The sequence below is a fragment of the Sciurus carolinensis genome, chromosome 5, assembly GCF_902686445.1.
Source record: "Sciurus carolinensis chromosome 5, mSciCar1.2, whole genome shotgun sequence".
In the NCBI taxonomy this organism is placed as follows: domain Eukaryota; kingdom Metazoa; phylum Chordata; class Mammalia; order Rodentia; family Sciuridae; genus Sciurus; species Sciurus carolinensis.
Window position 1 is genome coordinate 47962718 of NC_062217.1, and position 25272 is coordinate 47987989.

Sequence of the window (25272 nt, forward strand, 5' to 3'; positions counted from 1 at the left end):
CATTAATATTTTTATACTTAAAAGGAACAGTAATAGAAAATGAAAGCTAATGTTTTTCATGGGAGTCAAAAAATGTTAAAATGAGACTTGTGTGCCAAGTGACAGTGTAATATTTATTCAACTCAGATTGTTTTTTTGTTCCAGAGAAACTTTGAGATTTTATTTGTGTATTTGTATGCTGTTTCTTGGTTCATGCTTTTGAAGTTTTTATGTAATGTCATTTAAAAACCTACTTTTATAGCATATTCAATGAAACTTGGTTATTCAGGCCCAAGATTATAAAAGTTTATGTGTTATAGTTCCCTGAAGCCTAGAAGGATTGTCAAGATGCAAGTAGCTGATGATGTAGAAACTAAGTTGATATAATAATGTGTAAAATATTTTTGGGTTGTATCTAATAAAAGTAAAACTTTGTTAATCTTTTATTTTCCTTTACCTCTGCTCCCAGCTTGGTGATCCAGCTATTTTTCCTGCCGTAATTGTGGAACATGTTCCTGGTGCTGATATTCTCAATAGTTATGCTGGTCTAGCCTGTGTGGAAGAACCCAATGATATGATTACTGAGAGCTCACTGGATGTTGCTGAAGAAGAAATTATAGATGACGATGATGATGACATCACCCTTACAGGTGTGTTTGTCTCCAGCTGGACCTTGCTACAGCATAGTTTTAGACACTGTCGTTAGACCAGACTTTTTTTTTGGAGATAAAAAGTTTCTAACTTGATTTTGGGTAACTTCATTACCTGCAGAAGCTCGAGCCCTGTAGAAAGTGGAAAGCTACATTTTCTGTCATCTGCCCTGTTTCATATTGCTTTCTCACCTGTTTTCTTAAATATATTGAAATGAATATGACAAAATTACAGGCATGTGAGAAATCAAATCACTCAATTCATCAACTCTTCACTGAGTGCTTTTTTTTTTTAATATCCTTCACACTATTTTACAAAAAATGAAATAAGAAGTTTTTTGTAGGGAAAGAAAAAGGAATATTGTTTTCTTACTACTTAAACATGAAGCAAATTAGTAGGCCATGACCAGATTGTAGGATAAGGTCCTGTGATTTATAGGATATTTCTCTTAGGTTCAGTCACAACTAGTAAGATATTTCAAACTTGAAGAGTAGACTATATAAATGTAATGTAGTGATGATAATATTTCTATCAATTTTGGAAGGTTGTAAATGCTTTGTAGATTTGTATGTTGGCATTCATGTGTCTTGGCCAGAGATGTTAGAAATTTATTTGAGAAAATTATTTAGGAGCAAATATTTACATTTTTATTTTTAAAAGATAGTTAACAGAAGTAAGCATAATGAAGTATATCTGTAGTTTTCTTGGTGACAAGTATTGTGGTTGCCTTGTTTTCTTAACTATAATTGAACACCTAGCACAGTGCCTGGTACATAATATATTCAGTAAAAATGTCTTGCACCAGTAAGTATGCTACCAAATACTAAAACTTTTTCCCCCCCTATACTGGGGATTAAACCCAGGGGAGCTATATCAACAGTCCTTTTTATTTTTCATTTTGAGACAGGATCTCACCAAGTTGCCTAGACTGGCCTTGTACTAGTGATTCTCCTGCCTTCTGGGTTTCTGAGATTATAGGCATAATCTCAGAATATAGGCATAAAAGGCAATTGACAGATGGATAAAATTAAATACAATTTACATGGTAGATAAAGGATTAATATCATTAATATATAGAGAGCTTTTAAAAGTCAGCAGCAACTTTAAATGGACATAGAATTGGAACAACAGATGTAAAAAAAATATATATATGTATATATATATATATATATATATATATATCTGACTCATATGACAAAGAGATTTTATTTAGTAAACAAATGCAGTGTAAAATAAGATCTTTTTTACCCAGCATATTGAAAAGATGATGAAAGATGAATTAGAAGATGACAACTTTGTGGCACAGACTTGGGGCCAAAGCGTTGAAAATTGGGTTGACATTTTTGTCATAATACCCAAAAAAGCTCTGGAGTAGTGATGTTTGTGGCTGGTATATAAAAATCTTATATGGCCAGGGGCTGGGGTTGTGACTCAGTGGTAGAGTGCTTGTCTACTGTGTGTGAAGCACTGGGTTCGATTCTCAGCACCACATATAAATAAATGAATAAAATGAAGGTCCATCAACATCTGAAAAAAAAATCTTACATGACCAAAGAGACAACAATAAAGACTGGAAAGGGGATGAACTGTAAGTTTGTATTCTGCATATTTGGAAAAACTAGACCAGGAATAGTGATTTTGAAATTCCCCACAGAGGCTAGCTATAGCTGGGGGAAAGGAACAGAAGATTGTTTTGGGACTGAATAAAATTGAGGTTACCTGTAGTAATAAATGTAATAGTGATAATCAAAATAATAGTTGTCAGTTACTGTTTACTGTATACAAACATTGTGATAGTTTCCTTAAAAATTTTCATTCTAAATTGTTTTTAGACTTACAGGATAAGTTACAAAAGTAGTACAAAAAGTTTCCTGATCTTCCTGCCTCCTCTGTAATATCTTATATAACCATTGTACATTTATTAAGAATAGGAAATGAACATTGGTCACAATATTTTTAACCCTAAATCTTATTTATAGTTTACCATTTTCTTACTAATTATTTTTCCTTTTTTCAGTTGTAGGATCCTAAAATCATATTTCATTTTGTTATCACTTCTCCTTGATCTCTTCCAGTTTGTTACTGTTTTATATATCCTTGTTTCTCATAATCTTGACAGTTTTGAACAGTACTGGTTACATATTTTGTGGTATGTGCCTCAGTTTTAGTTGTGTGATGTTTCTTCCTGAGTCCCAGGGTTGAGGTAACACATTTTTGGTAAGAATGTTACAGAAAATGGCATTGTCTCCTCAATGTATCATATTAGTGTAATAAGTTTTTTAAAAAATGTACATTATCTTATTTAATTCTCACAATAGAAAAGAAAAACTGAAGTTAGGTTAAATTATGTATCAAGTGGCAGAAGCTCCACTGATAACACTGGTTGACAACACCTACTTTTTGCAGTGCTTTCTATTTTTTTTTTCCCAAAGCATTGTCTCATAATTTACTTTGTTGTGGAGTGGGCAGTGCTGAGGGTTGAACCCAGGGCCTCAAGCATGCTAGGTAAGCACTCTTACCACTAAGCAACATCCCCCAGGTTCTATAGTCATATATATTTTTTTTATTCATAGAAAACCAAAGTTTTTAGTGAATCTAGGTGAGTTTCTCTTATCAATAAAAGAATTGGATTAGTCAGAATTTTCTTTGCATTGCTGAGTGTGTTTGTGTAATGACCACCACTACCATGTATCTGTTGTGTAGCTAGCATGATTTTTTTTCAATGTATTTTGATGCAACTTGTTCAGTTCATTCATCCTTGTCTGAGCAATGCCTTGAGAAAGATCATCCTTATTCTAGAGTTGGGAAGGGAGTATTGTGCTTTTGAGAAGTTCTAGAGGAAGAAAGAACAGTTTTGATCATAAGGGCGGTAGATGGTACTTCAGATAATGTATTTGTTTGCTAGTTCTGCCATTACAAAGTATCACCAATTGGGTTGCTCAAACACCACCTTTTCTCACTGTTCTAAAAACTGAAAGTCTGAAGTCAAGGTATTGGCAGGTTTGATTTCTTCGGGGCTTATTTTTGGGCTTATAAGGATGACTGTCTTCTTCCTGCATCTTTATGTATAGCCTTCCCTTTCTACTGTTTATGTCCAGATTACTTCTTAGAGGGACAGTCATATTGGATTAGAGTCTATCCTACTGACCTCATTTAAATTTATTTCATTAAAGACAGTCACATTCTGAGGTACTGAAATTTAGAACTTTAACGTATGAATTTTTAGGGGGGTCACAGTTCAACCCATAACAGATATTAAGGAATTATTCATTATTAATATTTCTAAAATACGGTAATATCATTGTGTTGGACTCCTTGTCTTTTAGATAACACATGCTAAAATATTTGGAGATAAATATGTCGTCTTGAATTCCTCAAAATAATTTATGTAGAGGGTGAGAACTTGGGGCCAGAGAGTTGGGCTTGGATGATAAAAAAGACTGACCATTTGTTGGTAATATTTGAGGCTGGAAATGAATACGTGGGATTTCACTATACTATGTTCCATGATTTTGATTTTGTTTGAAATTTCCAATATAAAAAGATTTAGCTACTTTATGGAATTTGAAATTTTAGATTGTTGCTGTTATCTATAACCCCTGATTTCAGATTTTCATATTCTTCAAAATACCTTCATTTTAATTTACTTTTTACCTTCATTCTTTTTAAAACAACATCAAATTGTATATTTATTTTTATGTGGTGCTGAGGGTTGAACCCAGTGTCTCACATGTACTAGGCAAGCACTCTGCCACTGAGCCACAACCCCAGCCCTTTACCTTCATTCTTATTCATTGATTTACTTCCTATCAAGTTTACTACAAATTTGAACCTGTAAAAATGTATAATGAAAAAATACCACTTTTATCTTTGTTGAAGATCCACGTAAGTTTTCATTTGGAAAAAAACTTTCCAATAAAACTTTTGAAAACCTATAATCCTCACTCTTACCTGTGTGGAGATTCTTCTTTGACGATAAATGTTATATTTATATTTACTTTTTAAGCCTGTGTAAAATTTAAAGACTTATAGTTAACATGCTGTCAATCCAACCGTGAATCCGAGAGTTACGATTTTATGCATGTATTCAAACTTTTAAAAATAACATATATATGTACCTTGGCATTAAGCAAAGTCCCTGGTAGAGTAATTAATATTATACAAAACATGCCCAAGAATGGTACCAGAGTACTGTAATTACCAAAGGATGCAATGTGACTGTGCCTAAAAATTGTTGAAAATATGGTAACTCACTAATTAGAGGAGAAAGAAAGAAAATTCAGAGGTAAATGGAGACCACATTCCCATTAGTGAATTAAGACTATTATCATTTATTTTAGAGCTGAAAAGTACTTAAGAATATCAACCAGTCATTTTATAGCATGTAGTCTAGAAAAACAAAATGACTTGCCTAGTGACATACTGATTTGGTAACATAGTTAGGATTCTGTCATTCCAAGACTCTTTCTACTCCAGTTCAATGCCTGTTCTTACAGTTATTTTGGAAAATGTAAAAATTATCAGAGAAAATGATTAATGGTTTTGCTCCACAGCAAGAGCTCTATTTTGCTTACCTTTTTATCTCTAGCATCTTACAAAGTTTTTTTTTACTTAAAAAGGCAATTACTTAATAGATTCAGTATTATTTTATGCATTGAGATGATTTATACACTGATAGTATGTCACTGAGCAAATCATTTTTTTTCCTCTAGACCACATACTATGAAATGACTGGGTGATATTTTTAAGTACTTTTCAGCTCTGCACTAAATGCTCATACTCTTAATTCACTGATGGGTGGGAATATTAAGTGATGCTTCCTGGTTCAGGAGATTAGCAGTATATGAATTTAAGAGCAACAGATATTTTGTAGCTAATTCTGTTTTTTTCTTTTAATGTATTGTAGTTGAAGCTTCTTGTCATAATGGGGATGAAACAATTGAAACTATTGAGGCTGCTGAGGCACTTCTCAATATGGATTCCCCTGGCCCTATACTGGACGAAAAACGAATAAGTGAGTGATTGATCATGCTTATGTACTTTGTAAGGTTATTCTTGCCACTTCTCTCTCTAGTAGATGGTAAATATCAAGAGATCAGAGACCATGTTTTACATTTTGGGGTACTAAACATATTTTAAGCTACAGTATTAATTGGGACACCTTTGCTAGAGTATTCAGTTAAAGACAACTTTTTAATTTGGGAACCAAAAGTAATTTGCTAATTATCAAATAGTGCATTATGCAGAATTTCTTCTCTTAACCTCACTGGTGAAACTATTAGGGTATTTGAACTCAGACTATTATAATTGAGTGATCTCTATAGATAATCATCATTGAGTAGGCAAAGTCATTGAAATTTTTACTATTCTTTTTTTTTTAATATTTTTTCAGTTGTCAATGGACCTTTGTTTTCTTTATTTATATGCGGTGCTGAGAATCAAACCCAGTGCCTCACACATGCTAGGCAAGCACTCTGTGGGCTGAGCCACAACTCCAGCCCAATTTTTACTATATCTTTATGGCATAAAATTCATTGCCACATCATCCAGGTCCTTACTTCCCACCCCAGTGCTGGGAATTGAACCCACACAATTGAACTCACACATGTTAGGTAAGTGCTTTACCGTTGAATTACACCCCTAGTCTCCACATTATCCATTTTTAAATCCATGGTTTTGCGGGGGGCATTTTGTGACATGGAAGCAATCAAATCATGAAATTAATTGTTATTAAACCAACTCAAGGTATTTATTGAATAGTTGCTATATGTGCAATAGCAGTGCATTAGGCATTAGCACAAAAAGATGTTCCTTCTTTCCCAGATCTTGGAATTCAATTTTGAAGTTACTTATAAAATAGGCTGGGTGCAATGGTACATGCCTGTAATCCCAGTGACTCAGAAGGCTCAGGCAGGAGGATCTCCAGTTCAAAACCAGCCTCAGCAAAAGTGAGGCACTAAGCAATTCAGTGAAACCCTCTCTCTACATAAAGTTACAAAAAAATGGGCCGGGGCTTTTTTCTCTCTCTAAATAAAGTACAAAAAAGGGGTGATGTGGCTTAATGACCAAGTGTCCCTGAGTTCAATCACCAGTAACCCCCCCACAAAAATTTGTACTATATTTCATGACATAATCATTGCCACCATGTACATTCACAAGGAATCTGTGCATCCTAATCTTATACCAAAGACTAATAAATGATTTTTAAGTAATACACAATTCAAAATAATCTTCACATAACAGTTGTACCCCACACTTTTACAAAGAAAAAATGTAGCATAAAGTCTGTGATGATTATGGAGGGAATTATGGTAAAAGTTAAAAATAAAGGCCAGGAGCATTCAGGAAACAGTGAGTAAAGCTAGCTGCTCTAGGAGTACTCTGTCTTTCACACCAGAGACAGACTTTACTGAGAAAGTGTTTTAACTTGGGCTGTAAATGATATATAAGCTTTTAATAAAGGAGACGGGAAAGGGGATTCAAGCTAGAGGTAATGAATTGAGCTACAGACACAGACCTGTAAAAACAAATAAATAAGTAAATAAATTAAAATTTGAGGTAAATGTTTTGGTACAGATAAGCTGTAAAGTTCATGGTGGGTGGGAGATGTGATTGGAAAGTTTGGTTTGGTTTAGATTGTGGAAGCTTTGAATGGCATGCCGTGGAGTTTGGGTTCATTTTATCTTTTTTTCCTTGCAAATTATGGGAATATATTTTTCATATAATTTTCCTTCTAATTTTTAGGGTATAAAACTTCTGTATAGAGGAATAATGTGTTGAGAGGAATAATGTGATGATATCAGACTTAGATTTCAGGAAGTAACTCCAGCCTGGAGGAGAGAGACAAGATAAGAGTTATAGGTAGTCAAATAAGAAAGACATTGAAATAAACCAGTCAAGTTTCAACTGATTTAGGGTACTTGATTTAAGGTAGAGAATATGTTTTAAGATTTTATTTCTGCTTGAATCTTCTTAGAAATGTGAAATTATTTTGGTTTATAATACACAGCAGATTATAATTAGTTGATTTTATTTCCATTAGATAATAATATATTTAGTTCTTCTGAAGATGACATTGTTGTTGCCCCAATTACCCATGTATCAGTCACATTAGATGGGATTCCTGAAGTTATGGAAACTCAACAGGTGCAAGAGACATATGCAGACTCACCAGAAGCCTCCTCACCAGAACAGCCTAAAAGAAAGAAAGGTAGGTGGTTAATTTTTTCTTTGTGCTTACAAGGCAAGCACTCTACCGACTGAGCTATCTCCCCAGCCTGGGTGGTTAATTTCTTTGGGGAAACAATCAAGTCTTGATGTGGAATCTATGTATAGTTTTATTTAAGGATATTTCTTTTTTTCTTTTTTGCACTGGGGATTGAACCTAGTGGGTGTTTTACCACTGACCTACATCCCCAGATCTTTTGATTTTTTTTATTTGATTGTGTCTTAAGTTGTTTAGGGCCTCACTAAGTTTCTGAAGCCAGTCCCAATCTTGCCATCCTCCTGTCATAACCTCTAGAGTTACTGGGATTATAGGCATGTGCCATTGTACGTGGCTCAAGTATATTTCTATACCAATTAAACACATTGAGGGCAAAAAACCAAATTGAGGTATTTCTTAATATTAGAGTCATTTTAAATGACTAATAGAATATTTTATGCATTTATGGTCTGTCTCACAGAAAAAAAGATTTTCTAACTTTTTAAAGCCTGAGATTTTTAATCTAAACCTGTTAATTCAAACTCAAAAAGAGCTTGGGGGTAAAGGCAGATTAGCTTCCTCCCAAAGGTCATTATTTGAAAACCACTAGTCTACACTTGTGATCCATCCAACATAAGATTCCAATTGGAAAACTTATGCATTGGAAATCAGCTAAGGAATTGAAGAGGAAAATGTTAAGGAGAGTTTGAACTTTCACAAATTGGCACCACACTTGCCTTCTAAAGTCTTTTACTCTTTCCATTTCATTGTCTTTTGGTTCTCATCCTGCTTTGTTAATATTTTGAGTTTAATATTTGGATTAATGGCCTCACCAAGCACCAATAACTTGAACTCATGTGAAAGTAAGGGAAATTCCAAGATAAAAATGAAGAGGAAAGTAAAAATGTGTAAACTGACTTTGTAGCAGCTCTCAAGGGCTGAAAAACCTATGTCAAAGGACTTGTTTTTATTGCTTATGTAGAGGCAGCAACCTAGGTCATGGGCCTACGCAAGACTGAGACCTGAACATATAATTGGAACCCTAAAATAACTACAAACTTGGGGAAAAAATCCACTCATTGACAAATACAAGGAAACTTGTACAAGTTTCTTATACAAGTGTCTGCCAGGACTCAGTGGAGAAATTCTTCCTTGAGAGTTTATGATCCTGTGTCCCTTAATCAGCTCATTGGTAGAGCCCTTGCCTAGCACATCTGAGACCCAGAACCCACTGTCCCCAACACATAAAAAACACAAGAAAAAAATTAAGTGGATCACCAACATTTTATCTCACATATTTTCTGCACTTATAGAATATGGAAAAGTTTTTGACATTTGAAAATTAACTGTATACAATTTATTTTTAGGTGGTGCTGAGGATCAAACCCAGTGCCGTATACATACTAGGCAAGTGCTCTACCACTGAGCTACAACCCTGGCCCTAGTAAAAGTACTTTAAGAGACAAGTTTATTATCCTATGTATAAACATTTTGGCCCTTGAAATTTATGATAAATGAAAAAATAGCGAAGTTGTCCATTCTTCTTCACTTTTGAGGACAGATATTTACACAGGGTTTCTCTGATTTCAGGGAGGAAAACTAAACCACCACGACCAGATTCCCCAGCTTCTACACCAAATATATCTGTGAAGAAGAAAAATAAAGATGGGAAAGGTAAGTACTGCTGTAATTTCCCAATCATACTTCCAGGCCAAGTAACATTGAAATTATTTTATAATGTCTTCAGATTGTAAGTAGAAACCTCCAGTTTTCTTCATGAATTGAAATGGAACTTATTACTACCAGTGTTTATAAGATAGTTGCCAATTTCTGTAAAGAGACTGGTAATAAGGTAGCTCTAGAAATCCTTTTATTTTCACTTATATGTCAAAATAATCCATTCATTCATTTGATAATGAAGCTCTTGAAAGAGTTCAGCCCAGTTAGATTTTCAGTTCATATGCATTATTAGGTTGTCTTGAAATTCTGGTGTTTTCATAACTATTGCCCAAATTTGAAAAAAAGCTGTTATGATGGATCTACTTCTTCTAATATAAAGACAACTATGGAAAGGTTTCATATCATTCTTTCATGCTTCTTCTATGTAATGGTTCTTTTTTTGTTGTGGGGTGGGTGTTGGGGATTGAACTTGGGGTCACTTGACCACTGAGCCACATCCCCAGCTGTATTTTGTATTTTGATATAAAGACAGGGTCTCACTGAGTTGCTTAGCACCTCACTTTTGCTGAGGCTGACTTTGAACTCATGATCCTCCTGCCTCTGCCTCCCAGATGCTGGAATTATAGGCATGCACCATTACAGGTGACAATGTAATAGTTCGTAAAGAAATAGAAAAAAATTATCTTGAGGTACTTTCTCCCTAAGTCATTTCAAATCTAATGGATAAGATACTGCCTCTTTTCAGACATCTTATGTGGAACTAATACAGTTATTAGACCCTAAAAATTATGACCATCAAATGACCAATTCTAACTGAATTATATCAGCAATACTAACTGAATTATGTAATAATTTTGTATTAATATAGAGTTTGCAAGACTTTCATTTCTTTTTTTGTGCTCTTTTAAATGGAATTTTGTTCATTTACAAATAAGTTGTTTTTGTTTTAGGAAATACAATTTATCTTTGGGAATTTTTACTGGCCCTACTCCAGGACAAAGCTACTTGTCCTAAATACATCAAATGGACTCAACGAGAAAAAGGCATTTTTAAACTGGTAGATTCTAAAGCGGTATCCAGGTTGTGGGGAAAACACAAAAACAAACCTGATATGAATTATGAGACCATGGGAAGAGCACTCAGGTATGTGAAGTTTTTCTTTGGTTGAGAATATCACTTCCAGGGTTGGGGTTGTAGATCAGTGGTGGAGCGCTTGCCTAGTATGTTTTAAGGCACTGGGTTCGATCCTCAGCACCACATAAAAATAAATAAAAGTAAAGGCATTGGGTCCTTATACAACTAAAAAAAATTTAAAAACAAAATATCATTTCCTAGGTATTGAAAAATAGGTACCTTTTAAAAACTGGGATTAAACAATAGTAAATTTTATTGAAGTTTCAAAACCACAATTCTTCAGAAGTTCAGTGGAGTAGACAAAGGTGAATGGAGGGAACTGGGGGGCAAAGAAAAAGGAAGGATAGTGGAATGACTATGACATCACTTTCCTGTGTACATATATGAATATACCACAATGAATCTCAGCATTGTGTACATCCATAAGAAATTAATTTTAAAAATAACTATAAGTGGCAGAAAGATTAGGAGAGGGAAGGAAGCCAGGGAATTGGGAGAAGGAAGGGGAAGGAGAGGTACTGGGGTCTGAATTAGAACAAAATATAGTCCATGCTTGTATAATTATGTCAAAATGGATTCTACTGTCATGTATAAAAATAATAATTTTTTAAAAGCCACAATTCTTATAGAAGTTAATAACCTTCAAACTAAAATCTTATTCTAACCAGGGAAGATGTTTTTCTTCTTAAAAAAAAAATCTTCATGCAAACAACAGATACAGGTTGAGCTAAACAAAATCTGAAATCCAAACTGCTCCAAATCTGAAACTTGTTGATCACCAATATGATGCTTAAATGTTTTGGATTTTGAGAGGTTGGGGGAAATAGCTTAGTGGTAGAGTGCCTATCATGTGCAAAGACCTGGGTTCACTCTCCAGCACTGCAAAAAGACAAATTTTGGATTTTGGAGCATTTCCAAATTTGGGTGTTTTGGATTAGGGATGTGCAACCAGTAGTCTATATGCAGATGTTAAAAAACTAGGGCACACTAAACTTGTTTTTAATAAGAAAATCTCTGTCATTAGGAATTATATATGAATGGTAGGGTTCATATTTTGAGCCATTATATTTAAATTTACCCTAACATACCAAAGGTGGTTGTCCAAGTACTAAATAAGAAGGTTCATTTTTAAACATGAATCTCAGGTATGATATTTATTATAGTGGAATAAATTAATGCTTCAGTATTTATATTAGAAAAATTTGAATGAGGTACCATTTTATTCTTTTTCCTTTTTATTTTAATTATTTTGATTCATTGTAAACAAATGGTACAACTTGTTTCTCTGGTTGTACATGAAGTAGAGTCATACCATTTGTGTAATCATACATGTACATAGGGTAATGATGTGTGTCTCATTCTGTTATTTTTCCTTCCCCCCCATCCCTCCCACCCTTCTTTATCCTCTATACATTCCATCCTTCCTCCATTCTTGCCTCCCTCCCATTATGTATCATCCACTTATCAGAGAGATCATTTGTCCTTTGGTTTTTTGGGATTGGCTTATCTCACTTGGCATGATATTCTCTCCAACTCCATCCATTTGCCTGAAAATACCATAATTTTATTCTTTGTTATGGCGGAGTAATATTCCATTGTGTATGTATACCACAATTTCTTTATCCATTCATCAATTGAAGAGCATCTATGTTGGTTCCACAATCTAGCTATTGTGAATTGAACTGCTATGAACAATGATGTGGCTGTATCACTGTATATGCTGATTTTAAGTCTTTTAGGTATAGACGAAGTAGTGGGATAGCTAGGTCAAATGGTGGTTCCATTCCAAGTTTTCTAAAGAATCTCCACACTGCTTTCCAGAGTGGCTGCACTAATTTGTAACCCCACCAGCAATGTATGAGTGTACCTTTTTCCCCATATCCTCGCCAACACCTATTGTTGCTTGTATTCTTGATAATTGCCATTCTAATACGGGTGAAGTGAAATCTTAGGGTAGTTTTGATTTGCATTTCTCTTATTACTAGAGATGTTGAATATTTTTTCATATATCTGTTGATTGCTCGTAGATCTTCTGTGAAGTGTCTGCTTATTTCCTTAGCCCATTTGTTGATTAGGTTATTTGTATTCTTGGTGTAAAGTTTTTTGAGTTCTTTATAGATTCTGGAGATTAGTGCTCTCTCTGAAGTATGTGTGGCAAAGATTTTCTCCCACTCTGTAGGCTCTCTCTTCACATTGCTGATAGTTTCCTTTGCTGAGAAAAAGCTTTTTAGTTTTAATCTATTACAATTACTGATTCCTGCTTTCATTTCTTGTGCTATGGGAGTCCTGTTAAGGAAGTCTGAGCCTAAGCCAATATGTTGAAGATTTGGACCTACTTTTTCTTGTGTAAGATGCAGGATCTCTGGTCTGATTCCAAGATCCTTGATCCATTTTGAGTTGAGTTTTGTGCAGGTTGAGAGGTAGGAGTTTAGTTTCATTCTGTTGCATATGGATTTCCAGTTTTGCCAGCAACCATTTGTTGAAGAGGCTATCTTTTCTCCATTGAATGGTTTTGGCACCTTTGTCTAGTATCAGAAAATTGTGTTTATTTGGGTTTGTCTCTGTGTCCTCTCTTCTGTACCATTGATCTACCTGTCTGTTTTTTTGCCAATATCATGCCTTTTTTTTTTTTTTTTTTTTTTTTTTTTTTTTTTTTTTTTTTGTGGTGCTGGGGATTGAACCCAGGGCCTTGTGCATGTGAGGCAAGCACTCTACCAACTGAGCTATATCCCCAGCCCCTCATGCCATTTTTGTTACTGTTGTTCTGTAGTATGGTTGGAGTTCTGGTATTGTGATACCCCCTGCTTCACTCTTCCTGCTAAGGATTGCATTAGCTATTCATTTTTCCAAATGAATTTCATGATTGCTTGCTCTATTTCTATGAGGTACGTCATTGGAATTTTAATTGGAATTGCATTGAATTTATATAGCACCTTTGGTATTATGGCCATTTTGATAATATTAATTCTGCCTATCCAAGAATATGGGAGATCTTTCCATCTTCTAAGGATTTCTTTAATTTCTTTCTTTAGTGTTCTGTAGTTCCCATTGTAGAGGTCTTTCACCTCTTTTGTTACATTGATTCCCAAGTATTTTATTTTTTGAGGCTAATGTGAATGGGGTAGTTTTCCTAAATTCTCTTTCTGAGGATTGATCACTTATGAATAAAAATGCACTAGATTTTATATCCTGCTACTTTACTGAATTCATTTATGAGTTGTTGAAGTTTTCTGGTGGAATTTTTTGGCTCTTCTAAATATAGAATCATGTCATTGGCAAATAGGGATAGTTTGAGTTCTTCTTTTCCTGTTTGTATCCCTTTAATTTCTTTGGTCTGTCTAATTGCTCTGGCTAGAGTTTCAAGGACGATATTGAATATAAAGTGGTGAAAGAGGGCATCCCTGCCTTGTTCCAGTTTTTAGGGGGAATGCTTTCAGTTTTTCTCCATTTAGAATGATATTGGCCATGGGCTTAGCATAGATAGCCTTTACAGTGTTGAGGTATGTTCCTACTATCCCTGTTTTTTCTAGTGTTCTGAGCATGAAGGGGTACTGTATTTTGTCAAGTCCTTTTTCTGCATCTATTGAAATAATCATGTGATTCTTAACTTTACGTCTGTTGATATGGTGAATTACATTTATTGATTTCCAGATGTTGAACCAGCCTTGCATCCCTGGGATAAAACCCACTTGATTGTGGTGCACTATTTTTTAATATGTTTTTGTATGCAGTTTGCTAAAATTTTAAGAATTTTTGCATCTATGTTCATTAGGGATATTGGTCTGAAATTTTCTTTCTTCGATATGTCTCTGTCGGGTTTTGGTATCAGGGTGATATTAGCTTCACAGAATGAGTTTGGAAGGGTTCCCTCCTCTTCTGTTTCATGGAATACTTGAGGAGTATTGGAATGAGCTCTTCTTTGAAGGTCTTGTAGAACTCAGCTAAGAATCTATGTGGTCCCGGACTTTTCTTTGTTGGTAGGCTTTTGATGACTTCTTCTATTTCGTTGCTTGAAATTGATCTGTTTAAACTGTGTATGTCCTCCTGATTCAGTTTGGGTGTATCATATGTCTCTAGAAACCTGTTGATGTCTTTGAGATTTTCTGTTTAGTTGGAGTATAGATTTTCAAAATAGCTTCTATTTGTGTTTTGTATTTCAATAGTGTCTGTTGTGATATTTCCTTTTTCATCCCGAATTTTAGTAATTTTTCTCTCTCCTCTTTAATATTTCTAAGGGTTTATCAATTTTATTTATTTTTTCAAAGAACCAACTTTTTATTTTGTCAATTTTTTCAGTTGTTTCTTTGGTTTCAATTTCATTGATTTCAGCTCTGATTTTAACTATTTCCTGTCTTTTACTACTTTTGGTGTTGATTTGTTCTTCTTTTTCTAGGACTTTGAGCTGTAGTGTTAGGTCGTTTATTTGTTGACTTTTTCTTTTTTTATTGAATGTGCTCCATGAAATGAATTTTCCTTCAAGTACTGCTTTCATAGTGTCCCAGAGATTTTGATATGATGTATCTTTGTTCTTGTTTACCTCTAAGAATTTTTTCACTTCCCCACTGATGTCTTCTGTTATCCATGCATCATTCAGTAGCATATTATTTAATCTCCAGGTATTTGGAGTAGTTTCTGTTTTTTATTTTGTCATTGGTTTCTAATTTCATTCCATTATGATCTATAGAATACAAGATAGTATCTCTATCTTTTTGTATTTACTAAGAGTAGCTTTATGGCATAAAATATGGTCTATTTTAGAGAAGGATCCATGTGCTGCTGAGAAGAAAGTGTATTTGCTCATTGATGGATCAAATATTCTATATATGTCTGTTAAGTCTAAATTATTGACTGTATTATTGAGACTTTGTTCAGTTTTTATTTGGAAGATCAGTCCAGTGGTGAGAGAGGTGTGTTAAAGTCACCTAGTATTATTGTGTTGTGGTCTATTTGGTTCCTCGAATTGAGAAGGATTTGTTTGACGTACATGGATAAGCCATTGTTTGGGGCATAAATATTTATGATTGTTATGTCTTGCTAATTTATGCTTCCCTTGAGCAGTATGAAATGTCCTTCTTTATCCCTTCTGACTAACTTTGGCTTGACATCCACTTTATCTGATTGAGGATGGATACCCCCGCTTTTTTGCTGAGTCCATGTGCATGGTATGTTTTTTTCCCATCCTTTCACTTTTAGTTTGTGGATGTCTTTTTCTATGAGATGAGTCTTTTGAAGGCAGCATATAGTTGGGTCTTTCTTTTTTAATCCAATCTGCCAATCTGTGTCTTTTGATTGATGAGTTCGGGCCATTAACGTTCAGGGTTATTATTGAGATATGATTTGTATCTCAGTCATTTTGGCTTATTAACTTGACTTGGTTTCTCCTTTATTTGGCTATTCCTTTAGTGTAGTTCCTTCTTTTGCTGACTTACATCATTGTTTTTTATTTCTTCCTCATGCATTATTTTGCTGAGAATGTTCCGTAGTGCCAGCTATTTGTAAATTCTGTTAGCTTTTGTTTTATCATGGAAGGATTTTATTTTGTCATCAAATCTGAATGTAAGTTTTGCTGGTATAAGATTCTTGGTTGGCATCCATTTTCTTTCATAGCCTGAAAAATGCTGTTCCAGGCCCTTCTAACTTTTTGGGTCTGGGTTGAGAAATCTGCTGATATCCATATTGTTTTCCCCCTGAATGTAATTTGGTTTTTTTCTCTTGCAACCTTTAAAATTTTATCTTTATTTTATATGTTAGGTATTTTCATTATAATGTGCCTTGGTGTGATTCTGTTGTACTTTTGTACATTTGGTGTCCTATAAGCCTCTTGTATTTGATTTTCCATTTCATTCTTCTGATTTGGGAAATATTCTGATATTTCATTGAATAGATTGTTCATTCATTTGGTTTTGTTTCTCTGTGCCTTCCTCAGTCCCAATAATTCTTAAATTTGGTCTTTTCATGACATCCCATAATTCTTGTAGATTCTGTTCACGAATTCTTACCATCTTCTCTGTTTGGTCAACTTTGTTTTCGAGGTTAAATATTTTGTTTTCAATGTCTGAGGTTCTGTCTTCCAGGTGTTCTATCCTATTGGTTATGCTTTCTATGGAGTTTTTAATTTGGTTTATTGTTTCCTTCTTTTCAAGAATTTGGTTTTTTTTTTTTTCAGAATCTCTCTTTATTGAAACGATCCTTTGCTTCCTGCATTTTAACTGTTGATTGTTGCGATCATTCAGTGCCTGCATTTGCTCTATTATCTCATCATTTGCTTCTCTGATCATTTTAATTATGTACATTCTGAATTCCCTTTCAGATATTTCTTCTGCCATGCTGTCACTGGATTTTTATTGATGTATCATCTAGGTTTGTTTGGGATACTTTCTTCCCTTGTTTTCTCATATTTTTCATGTATCTTCCCTTTTAGGAGTGCAAATCTGAGGTATTGCAGTTTCCCCCTAGAGACTTATAGTGTTCCTGCAGGTTTCCAGTAACTCACCTCCTAGTCTTCAGTAGCCTGAGGTCTTGGAGGAACTTGATAATGCAGTGACCCAAAAAGGATGCTGCCCCTCTAGGGATGGTGGCCTCCAGGTGGAGTATTTTCCCTCCTAGTGGGCAGAGACACCTCCACGTGTTGACAGACGGTCAACCACAGGGGCACTAGACTGTGGGCTGGGACCTGGCTGTTCTGGGTCTGGGTCTCTGGACTTGCCTCCCTGGCAGGGAAGCCTTGCCCAGCAGCTTTCCCATTTTATTCTTAAGCTTGCTGTGATGATGTCATTTTTCTGTGATGATGTCATTTATTCCTCAATATATGCACATATTTGAGAAAGAGTAAAAATATGAATGATCTGAATAGGCATGATTGCACTTGCCTATAATTTCAGCAACTCTGGAGGCTAAGGCAGTTAGGCCAACCTCAGCAAGTTAGAGAGACCCTGTCTCAAAAAATAAAAAGGGATAGGGATGTAGTTCAGTGGTAAAGTGCCCCTGGGATCAATGCCTAGTTGTTAAAAAAGAGAGTGATGTGAATAATCTTTTAGAGGATATGTAATTTGACAGTCTTAATCTAGAACTCTTCTTAGATCCTCAGCAATTTATTGAGACCCTGTCTCAAAATAAGAAATACAAGGAATTGAGGATGTAGCTCAGTGGTAAAGCATACTGGAGTTCAATCCCTAGTACCTAAATAAACAAACAACACCAAAAAACTAGAAGTAGTTTAAATTTTGGGTTTGTTTAGCTTACACTTCATTTTGGTTCTTGATTTTGTTAATATCAATGACAGATAATATTTGAATCACTTCTTTTCATCATTCAGTTTTGCACACAAAACTGAATAAAATTTAAACTCATAGGAATGTTATAGTAAGCTGTGGAGAGGAAACAGTCTCTTGATATTTGTAGGACAATTGATTATCCCAGAAAGTTAGCAGCAAGATAGAGAAAGGAAGAAAGTGGAAGGCTGGTTGCTTTTCAGCAGTACCCTAATAAGAACTGACTTTAGATTTAATTGGGAATAAGGACTTTTCTTTCTTTGTATAAGTGTTAAGTGTATCCTATATAACTGCCATTCATTTAGAAAATTTTTCACTTGTTTGATTCTAACTTTAATGTTGCTTATTATTAGGAAAATTTGTGTTAAATATTACTTTCATTAGATTTATTGAATAGGATATTGATGAAATTATCTGCTTTGAATAGGTACTATTACCAAAGGGGTATTCTTGCAAAAGTGGAAGGTCAGCGCTTGGTATATCAGTTTAAAGAAATGCCAAAAGATCTTATATATATAGATGATGAGGATCCAAGTTCCAGCATAGAGTCTTCAGATCCATCACTTTCTTCAACGACCACTTCAAGTAGGAATCAAGCAAGCCGATCAAGAGTATCTTCAAGTCCAGGGATAAAAGGAGCCACTACAGTTCTAAAAGCAGGGAATTCTAAAGCTACAAAACCCAAAGATCCTGTAGAAGTTACACAGCCATCAGAAGTTTTGAGGACAATGCAGCCCTCACAGTCTCCATATCCTACCCAGCTCTTCCGGACTGTTCACGTAGTACAGCCAGTACAAGCTGTCCCAGAAGGAGAAGCAACCATAACCAATAGCATGCAGGAGGAAACATTAAATTCCTCTGTTCAGAATATTAGGTAAGAAAACCAAAGTTTCTATGCATAATTATTAGATGTTTCTGACCAGAACCGTTATTTGTTAAGTGGGTCGGGATTCAGAAGTGAGCATTTTTAACTAGAACTGTTGGTTAACAGACTGTCTCAGGTTCAGTATGTATTGTATTAGTCCTCTGATTGCATCAGTGATTCCTTAATTTTAAACTTTGTCATTATTTGATGTTATTCTATCAGTTTAAGTATAGCCTACTAGATGGATCCATATAAGGAATGACCCAAAGGTAAGAAAATCCAGAAAAGTGTTTCAGATCTTTTTTTCAAATCAAGTCAGAATATGAAAAAATTCAGATTGACATTCTATGACATTTAGAATGTACTGAGTTCCAAGAAAGAAATGGTATTACTTGGGAAGATGCTACTACGGAATAGTTCTACAAGTTCAAACAACTGGGGAGGCTAAGAATCTAAAAGTTTTCTTTTTAAGGCTTCAGATTGCCAAAATTTGGAAAAGTAGTTTTCTTAGTTTAATCAAATCATATTTGCCTAAGAGCTTGAGGAAAGATGCTGACCAAGAAAACCCCATCTGCTTTAGATTGGTCTTCTAAAGAATTTTGGAACTGGCCTTACCTGATTTTAGCATAGAGGCAAGGAAGAAGGCATAAAATTCAATGGATATTTAACAACTTTTGTTGTTTTGCCAGTTTATACTGTCATGAATTTCAAGAACATGAAATGTAACAGCACACAGGAACCCTTCCAAAGCCAATAAAAGTGATCTTTATTATCATTAGCAGATTTTCATATTATGTTTGGATTTTCCATAACATAAATGCTGAGGTTTTGGTTCAGTTGATCTCAATATAAGTTAATTTTACCTAGAATCAAGACACAATTGGCTAATTCAGTCTTTTCTGCTAATTAAAATGTTTGCCATTGAGACTATCTTAACTTTTCAAATGATGCAAGTTGATTTTTTTTCTTTTTTATTGGACAGAAATGATTTAATCTCAAGCATTTGCCTTCTAGTGTTTTATTTCCTGTTACTGTTTGTGAGCATATGATTGTCTACTTGGAAATATATGGTTCCTCCCACTAGATTCGATTGATTGTCATCTTATCATTGTGTGTATTTGTGCTAATAGGAGACACAGATGGCTACAACTAGTCACTGGGACCCATTAACTGTTGGAGGTTAAGAGTAAGCAGAATTTTATAGCAATTGTATTCAAGATTCCCATTGTGGAATAAAAAAAAGTATTAAATTGCAGATATTGTATTAAATATTACTCTGAAAGTCGATTTGTGACTAATTCCCAGTGCCAGCTATTAAAATATTGTAAGACTTGCCAGAAAAATTCAAAACTATATACGTCCCCCCAGTGGTTCTCAAACCATCCTTTGTGTCCCTTTCAGAATCTTCATTTCTAGAATCCCTGACATTTTCATGAAATCTGCCCTGATTCTAATATTGTTTTTTCAAAGTAGCCTAGATACAGGTTATGTATCCCTTATCTGAAATGTTTAAGACCAGAAGTGTTTCAGATTTTGAATTTTATAATGGATTTTGGAATAGTTGCATATACATAATGAACTGTATTGTGGATAGGATCAAGTCTAAATACAAAATTCACTAATGTTTCATACATATCTCATTCATATCAAGTGAAGGTAATTTTATACAATATTTTTGGTACACCTGCATTTTGACAGCTGTTTCAGATTTGAGAACACTTTGAATTTTGTATTTTTGGATTAGGGATGCTCAACCTATATTACTACAAGTCATATTTCTAAAACAGCTTTTTTAGGTTTGTTTCTTGGAACTCTTGTTAGATTTATATTCACAAAGAATGTGTCCAGTTTTGGTAACCTCAACCCTTAGTCTCTTACACTTCCTTTCTTTTTCTCTGGTTTAAGCTGATTGCCTGGCTATATTATCTTCTGTCTGTTCATTTTAATACCTGCCTCTTACGTATGTAACTGTTGGAGCCATATTTTATTCATTATCATTTTTCTAGTACCTAATAAACATTCACATTTCAGAATTTATTTTGAAGTAGTGCATGTTATTCTTTTTTCTCATTTTAGGATAGAGTTTTTTTAAGTGGACTATTATAAAATGAGCAATATAAAATTTAACATTTTCAAATTAAAACTTGGATTCTTACTGTAGTAAATCATTCCTTTGTATATATACTCAGGTTTTTAAAATCATGTATCTTTTTAAAAATTTTTTCTGTCATTTGGTTTTATCCTTTATTTCTTCCCCCAGATTCCACTTATTTTCAAGTAGTTGGGGATGTGCCTTGCATGCACAAATCCCGGGGTTCAGTCTCTAGCACTGTAACAAAAGAAAACTTTTAATAGAATCCATGTTATTCCTTGAAGTTACTAGCTATAGAAAGGCAAAAGCAAATGAAGAGGAGCCAGCCTCTAAAGACTAAACAGTTGCTGAATATAATTACTCAGGTTCTCTCTAGTTACTTTCTGTAATATAGAAGAAAGAAAATAATTAAATGAAGTTGGGCTTCAGTGGTACAAGCCTGTAATCCCAACAACTTGGGAGACTGAAGCAGGACCACCAGTTTGAGGCCAGCTTCAGCTACTTAGAGCCTCTTTCAAAATTGAAAAAAGGGAGCAGGGGGCATGCTGGAGATGTAGCTCAGTGATAAAGTGTCCTTGGGTTCAATCCTCAGTACCAAAAAAAAAAAAAAAAAAAAAGGAAAATAATTAAATGAACCTCAAGCAAATTGTACACATCACTCTAAAATTTTAACATTATTGGTTTTTATTAGAATAATTTGTAATTTTTTTTATTAGAATAATTTCTAATTATTATTTTTATTAGAATAATTTCTAATAAAATAGTGATATTTTGTTTTTTGAATTTGCATTTTTATAATTACCCAGATTTTTATTATGAAAATTTCAAAATGTGGAAAAGTTAAAATAGTATAATAAATACTAATTTACCATGCCCTTAGATTTAAAAATTTATGCCGTTTTTTTCTTTTTGACTATTTATCAAGTAAGTTAACATTATCTTGCTTTTAACTCTAAATACTTCAACCTATAACTCATAAGAATGATTATTATTCTAAATAACCATTATTACTCCTGAGAAAATAGTAGTTTGATTATATTTCTCTCAGTTTTATGACTAATAAAAACAGAGGCCTTTTAAAGATTTTTCTCCCTGTGGTTGAGAGGAGGTAGAGCATATATAATCTAAAATTTAGATTCTTAAATTATTATAAGGATTGACACAGTACTTTTTATATTACTTGACATATAGCAATAGATAGAATTCTCACAGTTCAATGAGGTTTGGGTAATATTCCCATTTTAGCTGTGCATATTGGTGCATACCTATAATTCCAGCTACTTGGGAGGCTAAGGCAGGAGGATTTAAAGTTGGAGACCTTCTTGGGCAACTTAGCAAGATCCTGTCTCAAAAAAAAAGGCAGGAGCTCATTTGGTAGAGTGCTTACCTAGTATGCAGTCCCCACCACTGCCTTCCTATCTTACAGATAAGGAAACTAAAACAAAGAGAAGTGAAGGAGCTTGGTTACATCTAGTACATGGTGGAGAGAGTATTTTAATACAAGCAGTTTAGTTCAAAGCTTGATGACTTGTCACACTACCTACTTATTTATACAGATCATATGAACTGTCAGTTATTTACAGTGAGGCATGCAGCAACTCAGTGTTCTTCCTTCACCCATTTCTTTTCATCTCATAAATTGCATGTATCTATATTGAGTCAATTAAGCTTCTCTTAATTTATTTACAGTATTTTTGTTTAGTTTTTACAAGTTTATATTTGACTCTGACTTCATGTTAGTTCAAGAAACAACATAATTAAACCACTAGCATGTGTGAGGCACTGGGTTCTATTCTCAGCACTGCATATAAATAAATAAGTAAATGTTCACTGACAACTAAAAAATTATTTAAAAAACAAAACAAAAACTGCTGACCCTGTCTCAAAGCAGTCTGGGGGTATAATTCAGTGGTAGAGTGCCCCTACATTAAGTCCTTAGTACTGCAAATAAGTAAAGTGAAAAATGAAAAAAAAAAAAAAAAAAGTAAACCTCTGATAAAATATTTTCACAAAATTGTCCATTGGTAAACTCGAAGTCCATTTACCTAGCATAACTTCCTTTTCTCTAATATTTATTCAAGCAGTAATAGTTTGTCTTGTGTCTTTTTGTTGTTGTTTGGGTGGTACTGGGGATTGAATTCTAGGGATGCTCTACTACTGAGATACATAATTAGCTCCTTTTTCTTTTCTTTTCTTTTTTTTTTTTTCTTTTAAGACAGGATCTTGCTAAATTACTGAGGCTGGCCTTAACTTGTAATTCTCCTGCCTTAGCTTTCTGAGTAGCTGGGATTACAGGTTTGTCGCATCGTGCCTGACTTGTCTTAATGTCTTTTAGCTGGGCATGGTGGCGCACACCTTAATCCCAGCAGTTTTGGAGGCTGAGGCAGGCGGATCCCAAGTTCAAAGCCAGCCTCAGCAACTTAGTGAAGCCCTAAACAGCTTAGTGGGATCCTGTCTGAAAATAAAAAGGGCGGTCTGGGTTTGTGGCTCAGTGGTAGCGCTGCTCACCTAGCACACGTGAGGCCCTGCATTCCTGTGATCCTCAGCACCACGTAAAAATAAAATAAAGGTATTGTGTCCATCTAGAACTAAAATATATATATTTATAATTTTTTAAAGGGCTGGTGATGTAGTTCAGGAGTAAAGAGACCCTGAGTTAAATCCTCAGTACCCCCCAACAAATACACACACACACACACACACACACACACACACACACACATATACATTTGTAGTTTTTAGATTACCTTAAATGTAGTGTGATGGAGAAGAAGGTAGGCATTATCTTCCAGCCCTCCAGCCTTGCCAGTTATTAAATGTGAAATGAATTTTTAAATACTTGGAGTGTTTCCTCATCTGTAAAGCTCATAATACTTGACCTTACAGGTGGTTGTGATAAACACTTCCAACTTTCTTAGTAAATTTTCAATAAAAGTTAAATGCTACATTATCTTTTTTAGCCTCAGAAATTTTGATGAATTATAAATTATCAATATTGTACCAGTTGGTTACAAACAGCTTAGGAAGGTTTTAAAAAGTAGTCATCTAAAGTATGTAATATAATGGGATACAGCTGATAGTTTACCCATTAAGGAAAAAAAAATTTTCTGTGGTTTTAGGGAATATTTTATAGTATTTTATTCTTTATTGTCTGAAGTTTTTAATAGTGAAATTTGTTTTATGATTTGTTCAAATAAGCCAGCATATTTACATTGTATATATCATATATAATTATGTGTATTTTCTGACAGATGGTAGTCTAGTTTCTCAAGTAAAGACCGGTTTTAAAAATTTGAACAAAAGCACTGACTGCCTAATGGTAGTCCTAATTAGCAATATGGAAATTTTTAAAGTACATTATTGTTTCTGCCATACCTTAAAGAAGGAAAAAGGGGAGAGGTGTGTATCAGAGTTAAAATGGCCTGAAGTTCAAGGATATAATAGTAAATATTCATCTTAGCTGAAGTTATTCAGAACTCAGTAGGTAGGAGTATGTTAGAATGGTCAGGCACATAGAGTCTCTACCTACAGTCAGATGGTCTGGTTCTTATCTAACTGGTTATCTTATGGAACCTGTTCAACCTCTTTTTACATGGTTTCACATATAAAGTGGAGGTAATGTTTTTATACAAGATGGCAAGGCTATACATATTATAGAATCTTTGTCTTAACTACATGCCAAGTACTATTTTATCTATATGTACATGTATGTAAACTATCATCCTGGAAAGCCCTTAGGACCTTATTTTTAATATGGTGTATGGCTATGGGCTACCATACTCAGACTCTTTTTCCACCCAGGTCACTTCAATTCAGGAGGAAAAGAGAAGGGAAGGCACAGTGTATTTTGGAAAGGCTCCCTGGCTCCTAAAGTGATTGTTTCCTCTCAACTCTTCCATTCCTCCCTAGTATTAGTAATCTGGCCTTTATTCCCAGCCATACCCTGCCCACCTATTAAATCTTTATACCCAATTCATGTTCTCTTCTAGCTTTGTCCTTCAAGAGAGCTGTTTATATCCTGCTGTAGACTGATGCTCACAATGATGACTTGAGTGGCAGTCTGAATTTGGGAATCAGTGTCACACGTGAATGGGTAGGCTCTAGTCATCCTGTGTCTTCCCACCTAGCCAATTTGTTTTCTCAAGAATTTCATTTCCACAGGTGACAGGCCACATAACTAAAACATACTAAAATTTAGCTTTAATAACCCAGTTTATGGGGACTAACCTGGTGGTTAGCCATTTAAAATAACACTGAAGTATCTTTTGTAAAATTCTTTACAGAATTCAGAGAAGACAGTAAAGCTCCAGATTCAGTTTTTCAACTATTTGTTTTATATTAACAATGATCAAAACTGTAGATTTCACAGGGGTGAACTTCTAAAATTAGATTGCCT

At 34.4% G+C, this 25272-nt stretch overlaps 1 protein-coding gene across 8 annotated transcripts in view; it reads left to right on the forward strand.

Moving 5' to 3' along the window:
- The window catches only part of Elf1 (E74 like ETS transcription factor 1), a 105421-nt gene that overhangs the window by 77738 nt on the left and 2411 nt on the right, over positions 1-25272 (forward strand). For 7 of the 8 annotated variants that reach the window (XM_047552020.1, XM_047552026.1, XM_047552021.1 and 4 more), the window contains 6 exons: positions 449-629; positions 5537-5644; positions 7673-7840; positions 9425-9508; positions 10465-10657; positions 18347-18793. In XM_047552020.1, coding sequence (XP_047407976.1) covers positions 449-629; positions 5537-5644; positions 7673-7840; positions 9425-9508; positions 10465-10657; positions 18347-18793 — 1181 coding nt within the window. The remainder of the gene's footprint in view (positions 1-448; positions 630-5536; positions 5645-7672; positions 7841-9424; positions 9509-10464; positions 10658-18346; positions 18794-25272) is intronic. The other variant, XM_047552025.1, reaches the window with a different exon arrangement.